Source organism: Curcuma longa, chromosome 17 (genome assembly GCF_044706935.1).
Source record: "Curcuma longa cultivar G26 ecotype Majalengka, Jawa Barat chromosome 17, ITB_CL_G26_1.1, whole genome shotgun sequence".
NCBI classification, from domain to species: domain Eukaryota; kingdom Viridiplantae; phylum Streptophyta; class Magnoliopsida; order Zingiberales; family Zingiberaceae; genus Curcuma; species Curcuma longa.
Window position 1 is genome coordinate 9,278,145 of NC_133877.1, and position 10,548 is coordinate 9,288,692.

Sequence of the window (10,548 nt, forward strand, 5' to 3'; positions counted from 1 at the left end):
GATGAGTTGAGTTAATGAAAAATTTGATTAGATATTTGACATTCTACGAAGTCCAAATTAGTAAGGTTGATTAGATTTTTGATATATGAAAAATTCAAATAGTGAGTGGGCAATGAAAAAGTTGGACAAATGTTGACATTAGTGAATAGGTAATTTGACGAGTGAAAAATTCAACAGAGAGTTAGTCATAAAACGCCCAATACTCAATTGGCACATAGAATGTTTAATAGAGGTTGGCAGATGAAAATTCAATAAAGTATTGGCAATTAAAAGTCCAATAATTGTTGATAATGGAAATCTAATAAGTTGCCTCGCCGAATATGTCTCCTCCGGCGTGGTCAACTACAGCTTTCCGATTTACCTCCTTATAAATGGTCATGAAGCCAATTGTATGAGAGCGCTGGAGTAGCGGATTCTACTTTTTACTGAAGTATGTGAAATTGAATCCAAGAAAGTCAAAGTTAATTAGATATTTGATGCTAATAAAATCTCAATGAGTGAAGGTTGACTTGATATCAAATAGTGATGAAGTTTTGGCAGGTTTAGATTATTCAATGTTAGGTAATTATGAAGTCCCGAAGGAGTAACCTCTAGACAAATAAAAACTATGATAGATCAAGATTGACCTAAAGCTAAACAATGATCCCAAAGATAAGTTAGTTTGCGATGAACAAAATAATTATAAGGAGTTAATTGACTAAGGCAAGATCAATTGATTGATAAGGGAGATTATTCAACTAAAGCTAGGAAGACAAACACATAGAATGTTTCTAGTTGGGATCAATCGACATAGTCAAGAACTAATGCTATAGCTGGAATTTAGGAAGGAGTCGTTGATCAAAATAAGGTTGCAAAGAATGATTGAATGCTTAACTTAGCTATTAGTTAACTGAGTATAGATAATATATTGACTCAACTATTAATTGACCAAGTAAGTCGACTTTGGCCTATTTAATAGTTGAGTCCACCTAGATTGAAAGTTAACCCCGCCCAAGTACTAATTGCTTCTCAATTTTTAGCTCACTAGTAGTTGTCTTTCATCCTGACCTTCTCCTATTAAGCTTCCCTAATTCCATCAGATGCATCTTTTCACTCCGCTTATGTAATGCATCTTTCTCACTCCATTTATGTAGTGTATGTTTAGCACTCTTTTACTAAACTTCTCGTCTCTTAAATGCAGAGCCCTTTATTGGGTTGCAAGGGTGCAAACATAGTCCCACATCTAAAGTACATGGAAAAGATCATGGGGTTAAAAGGATGGAAAGTATCTCCATTGGTATGAGGCATTTTGGAGAGAGCCCAAGAACAAAGTCATGAGGGTTTAGGCCCAAAGTGGACAATATCATGTCATTGTGGAGATATTTTGATTCCATTGATTTTAACAAGTGGTATCAGAGCGAGACCGCTCTTCACCGGACTAACCGCCGGATGAGCCATGATCCAGATCTAACCATGTGGTTTGAACCTTAAACAAAGGAAGTGGGTGTTCCCGTGTCTGAATCAAGAGGACCAGACACCAGTGAGAAGTCCTAGTAGGTTGGATGGACTGAGGGGCAAAAAATTCTAGTTGCGACTAGGTGGGAAGTCCTAGTAGGTCGGATGGACCGAGGCGGCTAGGTGGGAAGTCCTAGTAAGTGGACCTGAGGTCCTGGTGGGTCGAGGATTTAGACATCAAAAACGACGTTGAGGGGGGCCTGTGGTCCTTTGTTTGAGGGGGAGATTGTTGGGTTGCAAGGGTGCAAACATAGTCCCACATCTAAAGTACAGGAAGCTTTGAGGCTGTTCAAGAAGATGTCGGCAGAAGGAATTCAAGCAACTGATGTAACTATCATAGTAGCTCTGTTTGCGTGTGGTGAATTGGGGGACCTCGAGGAGGGAAGGCGAATTCATGGCATGCTCATAGGAATTGGGTTGGAATCGGATACGTCTATTGCAAATGCTCTCATCACTATGTACTCCAAATGCAAAAGAGTTGATCTTGCAGAAGAAATGTTTGAGAAATTGAAGGCCAAGACTCTTGTTTCTTGGAATGCTATGATCTTGGGTTATGCGCAGAATGATTGTGTGGAGGATGCACTGAGACTCTTTAACAAGATGCAGTGGGAGAATGTAAGGCCAGATTCCTTCACTGTGGTTAGTGTAATCCCAGCAATTGCAGATTTATCAGTGTTGAGGCAGGCAAAATGGATACATGGTTTGGCTATTAGATTGTGTCTGGAAAAGAATGTATTCGTTATGACTTCTCTTGTAGACCTGTACGCCAAATGCGGCAGTGTTCGCATTGCTCGGCAACTCTTCGATTCAATGGAAGAGAGACACGTGACTAGCTGGAACGCAATGATAGACGGTTATTGCACGCATGGATTTGGGAAATCTGCAGTCGAGCTATTTGAAGAGATGAAAAGGAGCTCCGTGAGGCCAAACGAGATAACTTTCTTGAGTGTTCTTTCAGCTTGCGGCCACTCTGGTTTGGTCGATGAGGGGCACAAGTACTTCGACAGCATGAAGCATGACTATGGCTTAGAGCCTCGATCGGACCATTATGGTTGCATGGTGGACCTTCTGGGTCGCATTGGGAGACTCGACGAGGCCTGGGACTTTATTCAGAAAATGCCTATCAAACCCAGTATCAGTGTCTATGGTGCTATGCTGGGTGCTTGTAAGATTCACAAAAATGTCAAATTGGGAGAGCAAGCAGCAAAGAAATTGTTTGAACTAGAGCCTGAAGAGGGAGGATATCATGTGTTGTTGGCTAACATATATGCAACAGCCTCCATGTGGGAGGACGTAGCGCGAGTGAGAACAACCATGGAGAAGGCCGGCCTGCAGAAGACTCCTGGTTACAGTTCCATGGATTGGAAGAACGAGATACACACCTTCTATTCTGGCGGAACGAAGCACCCACAATCGGAGAAGATATATGCAAGGCTAGCGAAGCTAATAGATGAGATTAAAGCTGCTGGCTATGTGCCTCATACTGATTCTTCACACGATGTGGAAGAGGACGTCAAAGAGCAGCTGCTCAATACGCACAGTGAGAAACTTGCGATCGCGTTCGGACTCATCAATACGGCACCAGGAATGACAATTCAAATACGAAAGAACCTTCGCGTCTGCAGAGATTGTCACAATGCGACTAAATTCATATCACAAGTGACTGGTAGGGAGATCATTGTGAGGGATATGCAGCGGTTTCACCATTTCAAGAACGGCCAATGTTCTTGTGGAGATTACTGGTAGCCAATCTTTTGAATCACCAACGAAGATGATTTTTTTTTCTTTTTTAATAAAAAATTGCATCTGCTTCATGCAATGGCAGTCGATATTATTTGTACCCCAGAACAAGTTATGAAAGCAGCAAATGAGCATGGAAAAGAAATCAAACGTTGGACCACAGACATTTGTGTTGAATGCAAGCTTTGGATTAAACAAATAGGTCCAATAAGTTAGGGTTTGAGTTCGGTCCAATTTGGCCCGAAGAACCCAAAGCAAAGATTGGGCCATACGTCACGTGCCTAACTCGTGCTGTCAAGTTAATAGAAGAAAACACAAGCCTCTCTTCCCCACTGCGTCGCGTCGAGTCGAGTCGAATCTGTTCCCTGGGGCGGCGATCTCCGTTGCCCTTTTTGCATCAGGTTCCTCCTCCGAACGCTCCTATTCTTTCTCATCTTCTATTCTTTTTAGAATTTGAATGAGTGGCTTTTTTTTCGTTGCTTTGCTCTTTTAGATCTGGAATGATGACGATGATTGCCCCCCTCGTTTTGGTCGATAAAGCTTTTTATTTTGTTTTATCTCGAAATTCAGGAAAGCCTCCATTGTTTTTCTCCGGGGGCTCCTATCAGGGGATGAAGAGAGATGGATGCCAAAATAGTAATTTTTTGTGCCGCTTCATGTGTAAGCCTTCGGAATCGTTGCCAAGGACTCGGGTTCAACTCCCGTTTCTCCTTAAAAAACAATGGAGGCTTGTGAGGCCGTTAAAAAAATGTGTAGCCTCCATTATATCTTTCTAAAAAAAAGTCTCGGAGATTGGAAGGGAAAGTTTAGTGGCTCGGTCATCAATATGGATCTAGTCTTTAACTCATTGTGAGGTATTGGATATGACATCAATTATCGTTTGGAGAAGATTCAAATGCCATCATCAAATCTTGGTGTGGCTATATGATGAGTTAAAAATAGTATTTTTTTTCTTAGTTGAAGTCTGCTGTTCGATTGCATATTTGTTGTCGTCTAGTAATAATTATGGAAGCATGCATTCACCTTTTGGGTTTGGTTACATGGATATTACCCACTTCTGAGTCGAGTTGACGGGAATGAATACTAGTCCAATACTCCAATTACAATGTAACCATCAATCTTTATATGTCGTGAGTATTGAATGATTCTCTAGAATGTTTTCAGCAAATGTCAGATTACAATGTTTGTCTAGTATGAATTGTGGAAGCATGCATTCACCTTTTGCTCAGGGCTTTTTTTTTTTGGTGAAGATAAGAGTTCAATTTCAGTTCACATTTAATCAATTAGTTATTTTCGTTTTTATCACCAATCAGGCACTTTATCTACATCAAAGTTTTTTCTTGCGCTTCAACTTGCAGAAAGCAAAGAGTTAAGAATGGCAAAGTCAAGTTCTAGTGATGCTCAAGCGCTCATTCGCTCACTGCGATCTGCTTATGCTGCTACACCAACTAGTCTCAAAGTATTTAGTTTTTCCTTTACATTTTTTTAATAACATCCTCATTTGGTCGAACCAAGTTGATTTCTTTATGGATCAAGTACTATAATCTGAGGTGCAGACTGACTCCTTGCATCTGTAATGCAGATTATCGATCTTTATGTTGTCTATGCAATCACTACAGCAGTAATTCAGGTATAAAAAGAAAATTAGCATTCTCTCTCATCATTTTTTGACATGAAATAATTTCCTGGAATTTTGTGATCAAAGACCACGTTTTAGAAAATCTGTATCCTTTATTTTTAGTTTGCAATTTCTATGATTGTTGATGTCTTGTTACAGTTGTATGTTACGGTCACAAATAGGCTTAGTACTCAGTACACAGGTGAAGTGATGGAGGTCCAATTGAGGCTTTGTTGCCATTAGCTCTAAGCTTAGATTGGCAATTTTGGCCTCTAACTTTATTTGGTTGAACTGTTGTTCAAAAATGCCTAAATCCAAGATGATATTAGTTCACTTACCTAAGTCTATAAACCTTTAATTAGTCAATGGTCTCCATATAGAACTAAATTACTGTCACAAGTAACATAAGTATAGTTTTGATAGAGCTCTTTGAGGAGTTTTAACGAGCCACTATAAGGGTTTTGCTGGAGTCGAAATTAGTTGCTCATGGAATGTCTAATACTGATTCACATTCATAGACAGCGTCCAATCTTGTCGATACCACTATGATTTTGAGAAGATTGTAAAGTAATGATATTTATTTATTTTTTTTTGGGGGGGGGGGGGGGGGGGGGGGGGGGGGGGGGGAGGGCAATTACCTGAACTCCAATGTCCATAAAAGCCTTCAAACAATAAGTATGAAATATCGAATAAAAAAAACTAAATGCACTTAACCATGCCCATACTTTCTAATACAACTATAAAACTGAACTGTTACTGGACCAGTGCATTGCACACTCAAACTATAAGACTAATTCATGTACTACTGATATGGTTGAGCTGGGAAGCATTTTAGGGGAGCACATGACAAATACTTCATTGCCTAACATCATCATTGATCAACAGTATGTGTGACTCAATGGTGGCTACACCATCATAGAAGTAAACCTCCTTTCTAACACATCAAGCATGTCTATCTGCTTTGATACAAATTGTTGACCTTATATAAGAAATATGACCAATTAATTTATCAATCACAATGACTGACCCATGCTAAAGTCCAAGTTAATATAGTTGCTTGCTCATCCAAACTTTTAAGATCCTTATTAGTTCACAATTCATTATGTGGAACTAAATTAGTTTGGTTGGTTCAGATCATCTTTTAGTTAATTGCTTGTATTATTTAGGCATGGTTATGTAGCTTGTGCTTTTATAAGCTTTATGTCCATCCAATGGATTCATAAAGAACAATTTAGTTGCTAGCTAATTTAGTATGTCATATAGATGCTATATGGTCTGAAGGGATTCTTAACTGACAGTCATCAACTTCGCTAATAGTTCAGTTTCTATACAATCATCTCTGCTACGTCTACCCTAACTGCCAATTCAACAGATCGTGTACATGGGAATAGTTGGGTCTTTTCCCTTTAATTCATTCCTCTCCGGTGTCCTGTCATGCATTGGGACAGCAGTTCTTGCAGGTATGAGCCTTTAACTGTACCTTATCGTGGAAGAGAAATAAAATTGTTATTTACATCGTTATGCTGGGCAATGCAGTTTGCCTCCGCATTCAAGTAAACAAAGAGAACAAGGAATTTAAGGTAACCTCTAACTCTCATATCAAACTTCCAATAAATCTACAAGCTCCACTTCTAAATAATTTGAATAAAAAAACAATTTCAGGATCTTACACCTGAACGCGCTTTTGCCGATTTTGTTCTCTGCAACTTGGTGCTTCACCTGGTGATCATGAACTTCCTTGGGTAGATGGAACTAACTCTCTGCTGTAGCATTCTTCTTCCTTTTTTATTTTTTATTTAGCTTTAACTGTGGGACTAGAAGTCCGTTTTTCATGTTGCTGCTAACAATATTTTGTCCTTGTTAATGGAAAATGAAAGGAACTCCATGAGTTGCTAAAGTAAATTACCTTGTTAGAAAGGCCCATGGATGAGCGACTTTTACGTGCAAAATTAAGATCCTTTTACCCTTTGCATAAGTTACGTTCTCCTTGACTGTGCACAAAGTAATCTTCTGTTTCTGTTTATTCTATTTCATTTAAAATATCATTCAAAAGCTGTTTTTGTTTCTGGAATAAGTAAATAGAGTCATATGTTGGATGACTAAAAAATATCTGGAACCAAATAACTTTCATGGATGCATCATTTTATAACTAGACCTAAAGTGAGGCGGTTCAGTACCAAAGTGTAACAACAAAATCAGACAGCAAATTTTATAACCAAACCAAACAAGAAAGACGACTACGAACTAGCAACAAGCTCTGCTCTTTATCAAAGCAATTCATAACTCGTTGAATCAGGCACACATTATGGTTAGATGGCCGTCAGTCTAACCAAGAGCAAAACATCCTTGAGGAAGCCGAGTCAAATCATATCAAGCAGGTCAGTGCGACTTGATGCAGATTCACTCTTAGAGGATTTGGAAGAGGATGTAGATATGTCTGAGGTAGCAATTGGAAAGGTCATTGAGAGCTGGGTTGTGGAGATGGATGCTCGTTTGGATCTTATCCTCTTCGAGATTACACCAAGATTTCCGTGTCTGTGGCCATTCATCAATAAAAGGCAACAGGAACTGACCCTCATGCTTTGTCGTTGCTGGTGCATCAACCTCACTTCTAATGAAAGAATGTTGTTGTCTCGACACTGGGCTGAGGGTTGCCTGACAGAGATCTTGGATTGCTGGGAACTGAGAGTAAGTAGTTTGCACTGAATAAGGGGTGCTAAATTTTGGCAAAGGCCATGATGATACTCGAGGTGATGTCAATTGCCATAAATTGTCAATGCCATAGATTCCGAGACCCCTTGCAGAACCAGATGTTTCAGTGCAGAAAGTATGCTCAGCCACTCCAGGTTTAGTACTACACAAGTACCTGTAAATTTCAAGATGAATTAGTTTCAGTGGCCGTGAGAACCAATATATTTACAAAGTTAAGCTTGTCACACTCATTTGGACACTATTTTGAGACTAGCCAAGTAAACAATCTATGGTTCTTTTGTTTCAGGCCCTCTACATCCGAAGAACTAGATAAGCCATTCATATGAACAGAAATTGAACAGTTTGCAATGACCAGTCACGTAATTTTCATAAAATACACCCTTGCTTACGGGTAATATTATGGGCATGCTCTTGTTTTTAAACCTAGCTACTCGCATAGTGTTCAGTAAATTGATCAATCAGGAGCATTTCTTCAGGCGGTTTTGTAACAGGCCAAAAATCACTCACTTTCATAAGAATTTATGTCATCATTCTTCATTGAATCTCAAATCATAATTTTTTATCCAAATCTCATGCTAAAAAAAATAAAGCATGCCCTAAAAGGGATTATAAAATTCCATCAAGTTCTTAAACCAAATTGCACTGAACTCATTTGAGTCCTGAGACTTCTTTTCTTGGAAACAAGTAAGGTTGTGAATTTGCAGAATTAATAAAAAATGGTTTTGAAATATTCTTAAGAAAAAGAAAAGCATGCCCGAAAAATATTGACATACTACGAATTCCTAGAATTTTATCAATTTTTGCACAATAAATCATGAACATTTCCCATGGATAATGTGCGACAGTATGAACTCCACTTTCTGAAAACAAGGTATTTGCTGCTGCTATTTTCTTCCAACCATGAAGAATATCTAAATCCATCTATAGCTGCAAACAGTATAAATTATCTCAATGATTAATGAAATAAACAGTCAAGCTATTGCATATGACAGCAAAACAACCTTCTCAAAAACTATGCAGTTGCTGGTTACTACAGAAGCTGGAAGCAAAAAGAAAAAAAAAAACCTAAACAAATTGCTAGTTTAAGAATGGAAGCATAATTTCATTTGTATCTGAAAAAAAAAGGTATCTTAAGTACCATCTATCCGAATCATTCAGCAGATAGCAATTAAGCCAAACTTAACAATTGCTAAATATTCTAATTTCACTGTGACTGTTACATCATGTTTTCCAGCAGGAAAAAGATAAAGATGAAGCTAAAACATAGACATCATTATAAATATTAGATGTCAACAAAAATCAGTTGTCCACACAAACAAAAGCATTTCCTGTTCATCACATAATAAATGATAGCTTATGATGACCCACACACACTCTGCATCTACCATCTGCACTAAATTAAAGAAGGTTTAAATTTATCTAGAGTCTGCATGAATCCAGACTGCAAAATTATTCTTAGAAAAGTCAACAGCCAAATGAGAAGAAACATCTTCCTATTCCTATGCTCTATATGTGGAAACAGAGCAAGTTCACAGATTATTCTCTGATTCTTCCAGCACTGACAACTTAAAGCCTTCAGGTTCAGATTACTCAGAAATGGACAAGAGTAATGATGGAGTGGAGATATGCATGTCTACAAAACAAGTAGGATGCTGCACTTACTATTAAAATTCTCAAAATTTAACCTATTTTACTGCTGACTATCTTAAGACATATTTGCAAAATATGAGAGGAAGACAAAGACTACCTGCTCTCTAAGGGACCAGGGTCCATATGCAACTGCTAGGAGCTTGAGGAACCAAGGGACAAACTTGGCGTATTGCTACGTCCTGTAATAGAATGCTGGGGAATGAAGGACCCTGCGGTGGGAGAGGTGGTGGTCCCAGTTGATGAAGATAACTGTAGTTGGGAGATAGATTGTGATTCCACAGGTTTTCTTGAACGGTTGCGACCTCGGTGCATGTGATGTATGCAATATTTGGAGTCAGGATGGGCATCCTTTGAGCACCTCCACTTCTTCCCATCAGTGCGACGACACCGCCCAGGTTCAGGGTCCAGCTTCTTTCCATAGTAAGGACTTACTGAACACAAATAATATCCAACTAATCAAGTTTCATCAGAAATGTTCTCCAACAAACCAATACAGATGAGGAAATGTAAGAATACATCATTTCTTACATTAAAATGCATAACCAGATTAAAATGCATTTTCCTTAATACAAGTGACGGTAGAATCTTCTTACTATAGTAGTCATAAGAAAATTACTGTGTTAAGCAAAAACCTTAAAACAAGCATTCAAGTTGGTGAAAACAAATATCTAGATCGAGGTAAGGAAAACTACTCTTGATAGTAGAATCAAACCCGAGCTAAAGCTTGGAGTCAAAAACAAACAATGACAGAGATCAAAACTGTAACATAGTCTAAAACTCAGACCACTACAGAAAGCATAAGTATTAATTTCTTCAAGATGTTTCCATTTCAAATATGCACAATAAGGGAAAAAACAATATGATACACTCACACAGATAGACTGAGAGAGACGGGAAATACTTGGAATAAGAAAGGGCAACAGAATAACAGCAAAGAGTGCACAAAAAGGAAAAGGAAACAGTATAGAAACTATCAACTTTAGGCTTCAAAAGATCCAAAACCCTATCACGGGAGCATAGAGGACAGATAGAAATGTCTAAAGCTAGAATCTTATAATCAGATTAACGGAAACAAAGGAGAACGGAAAATAATAGCATTGCATTTTACAAAGCAGGATCCCATAATATGATGAACTTGAAAAACCATCAAAGTGGGAAAATGGTGGTACTAGTACCAAATGCACCGAACTAACCTTCGAAAAAACCTAAAAAAATATAGGTAAAAATGTTCAGATTTGTCATGGTATCCAATGGATTTCAATAGTAAGAAAGAAACGCGAGGTGATTGCAAGAACTCAAGAAGACAAAAATGAAGTGTTATCATCCATCTAACA

The 10,548-nt window shown here is 38.4% G+C and overlaps 2 protein-coding genes and 1 pseudogene across 2 annotated transcripts; 2 read left to right on the forward strand and 1 right to left on the reverse strand.

The window, feature by feature from the left end:
* Nucleotides 1–1,765: 1,765 nt before the first annotated feature.
* LOC141848398 (pentatricopeptide repeat-containing protein At1g11290, chloroplastic) lies at nt 1,766–3,396 on the forward strand (the record flags this gene model as incomplete). Its single annotated transcript, XM_074736423.1, is given in 1 exon segment — nt 1,766–3,396. A coding segment is annotated over 1 exon segment (1,475 nt), but the record flags the coding sequence as incomplete, so codon positions are not given.
* A 153-nt stretch (nt 3,397–3,549) lies between these two features.
* LOC141811593 (dolichyl-diphosphooligosaccharide--protein glycosyltransferase subunit DAD1-like) lies at nt 3,550–6,754 on the forward strand. Its single transcript, XM_074699614.1, has 6 exons — nt 3,550–3,635; nt 4,593–4,693; nt 4,817–4,864; nt 6,225–6,312; nt 6,389–6,432; nt 6,515–6,754. Exons 2-6 carry the CDS (start codon nt 4,610–4,612, stop codon nt 6,596–6,598), a joined length of 348 nt encoding a protein of 115 aa, XP_074555715.1. The 5' UTR covers nt 3,550–3,635; nt 4,593–4,609; the 3' UTR covers nt 6,599–6,754.
* A 305-nt stretch (nt 6,755–7,059) lies between these two features.
* Nucleotides 7,060–9,754, reverse strand: LOC141848352 (growth-regulating factor 5-like; annotated as a pseudogene).
* Between the last annotated feature and the right edge of the window lie 794 nt (nt 9,755–10,548).

Excerpts from the sequence above, each read along its gene's own strand:
- LOC141811593 (XM_074699614.1), top strand. The coding sequence starts at position 4,610 with ATGGCAAAGTCAAGTTCTAGTGATGCTCAAGCGCTCATTCGCTCACTG. Across the intron at positions 4,694-4,816 it reads CTACACCAACTAGTCTCAAA|ATTATCGATCTTTATGTTGT; the intron begins GTATTTAGTTTT and ends TCTGTAATGCAG. Across the intron at positions 6,433-6,514 it reads AAGAGAACAAGGAATTTAAG|GATCTTACACCTGAACGCGC; the intron begins GTAACCTCTAAC and ends AAACAATTTCAG.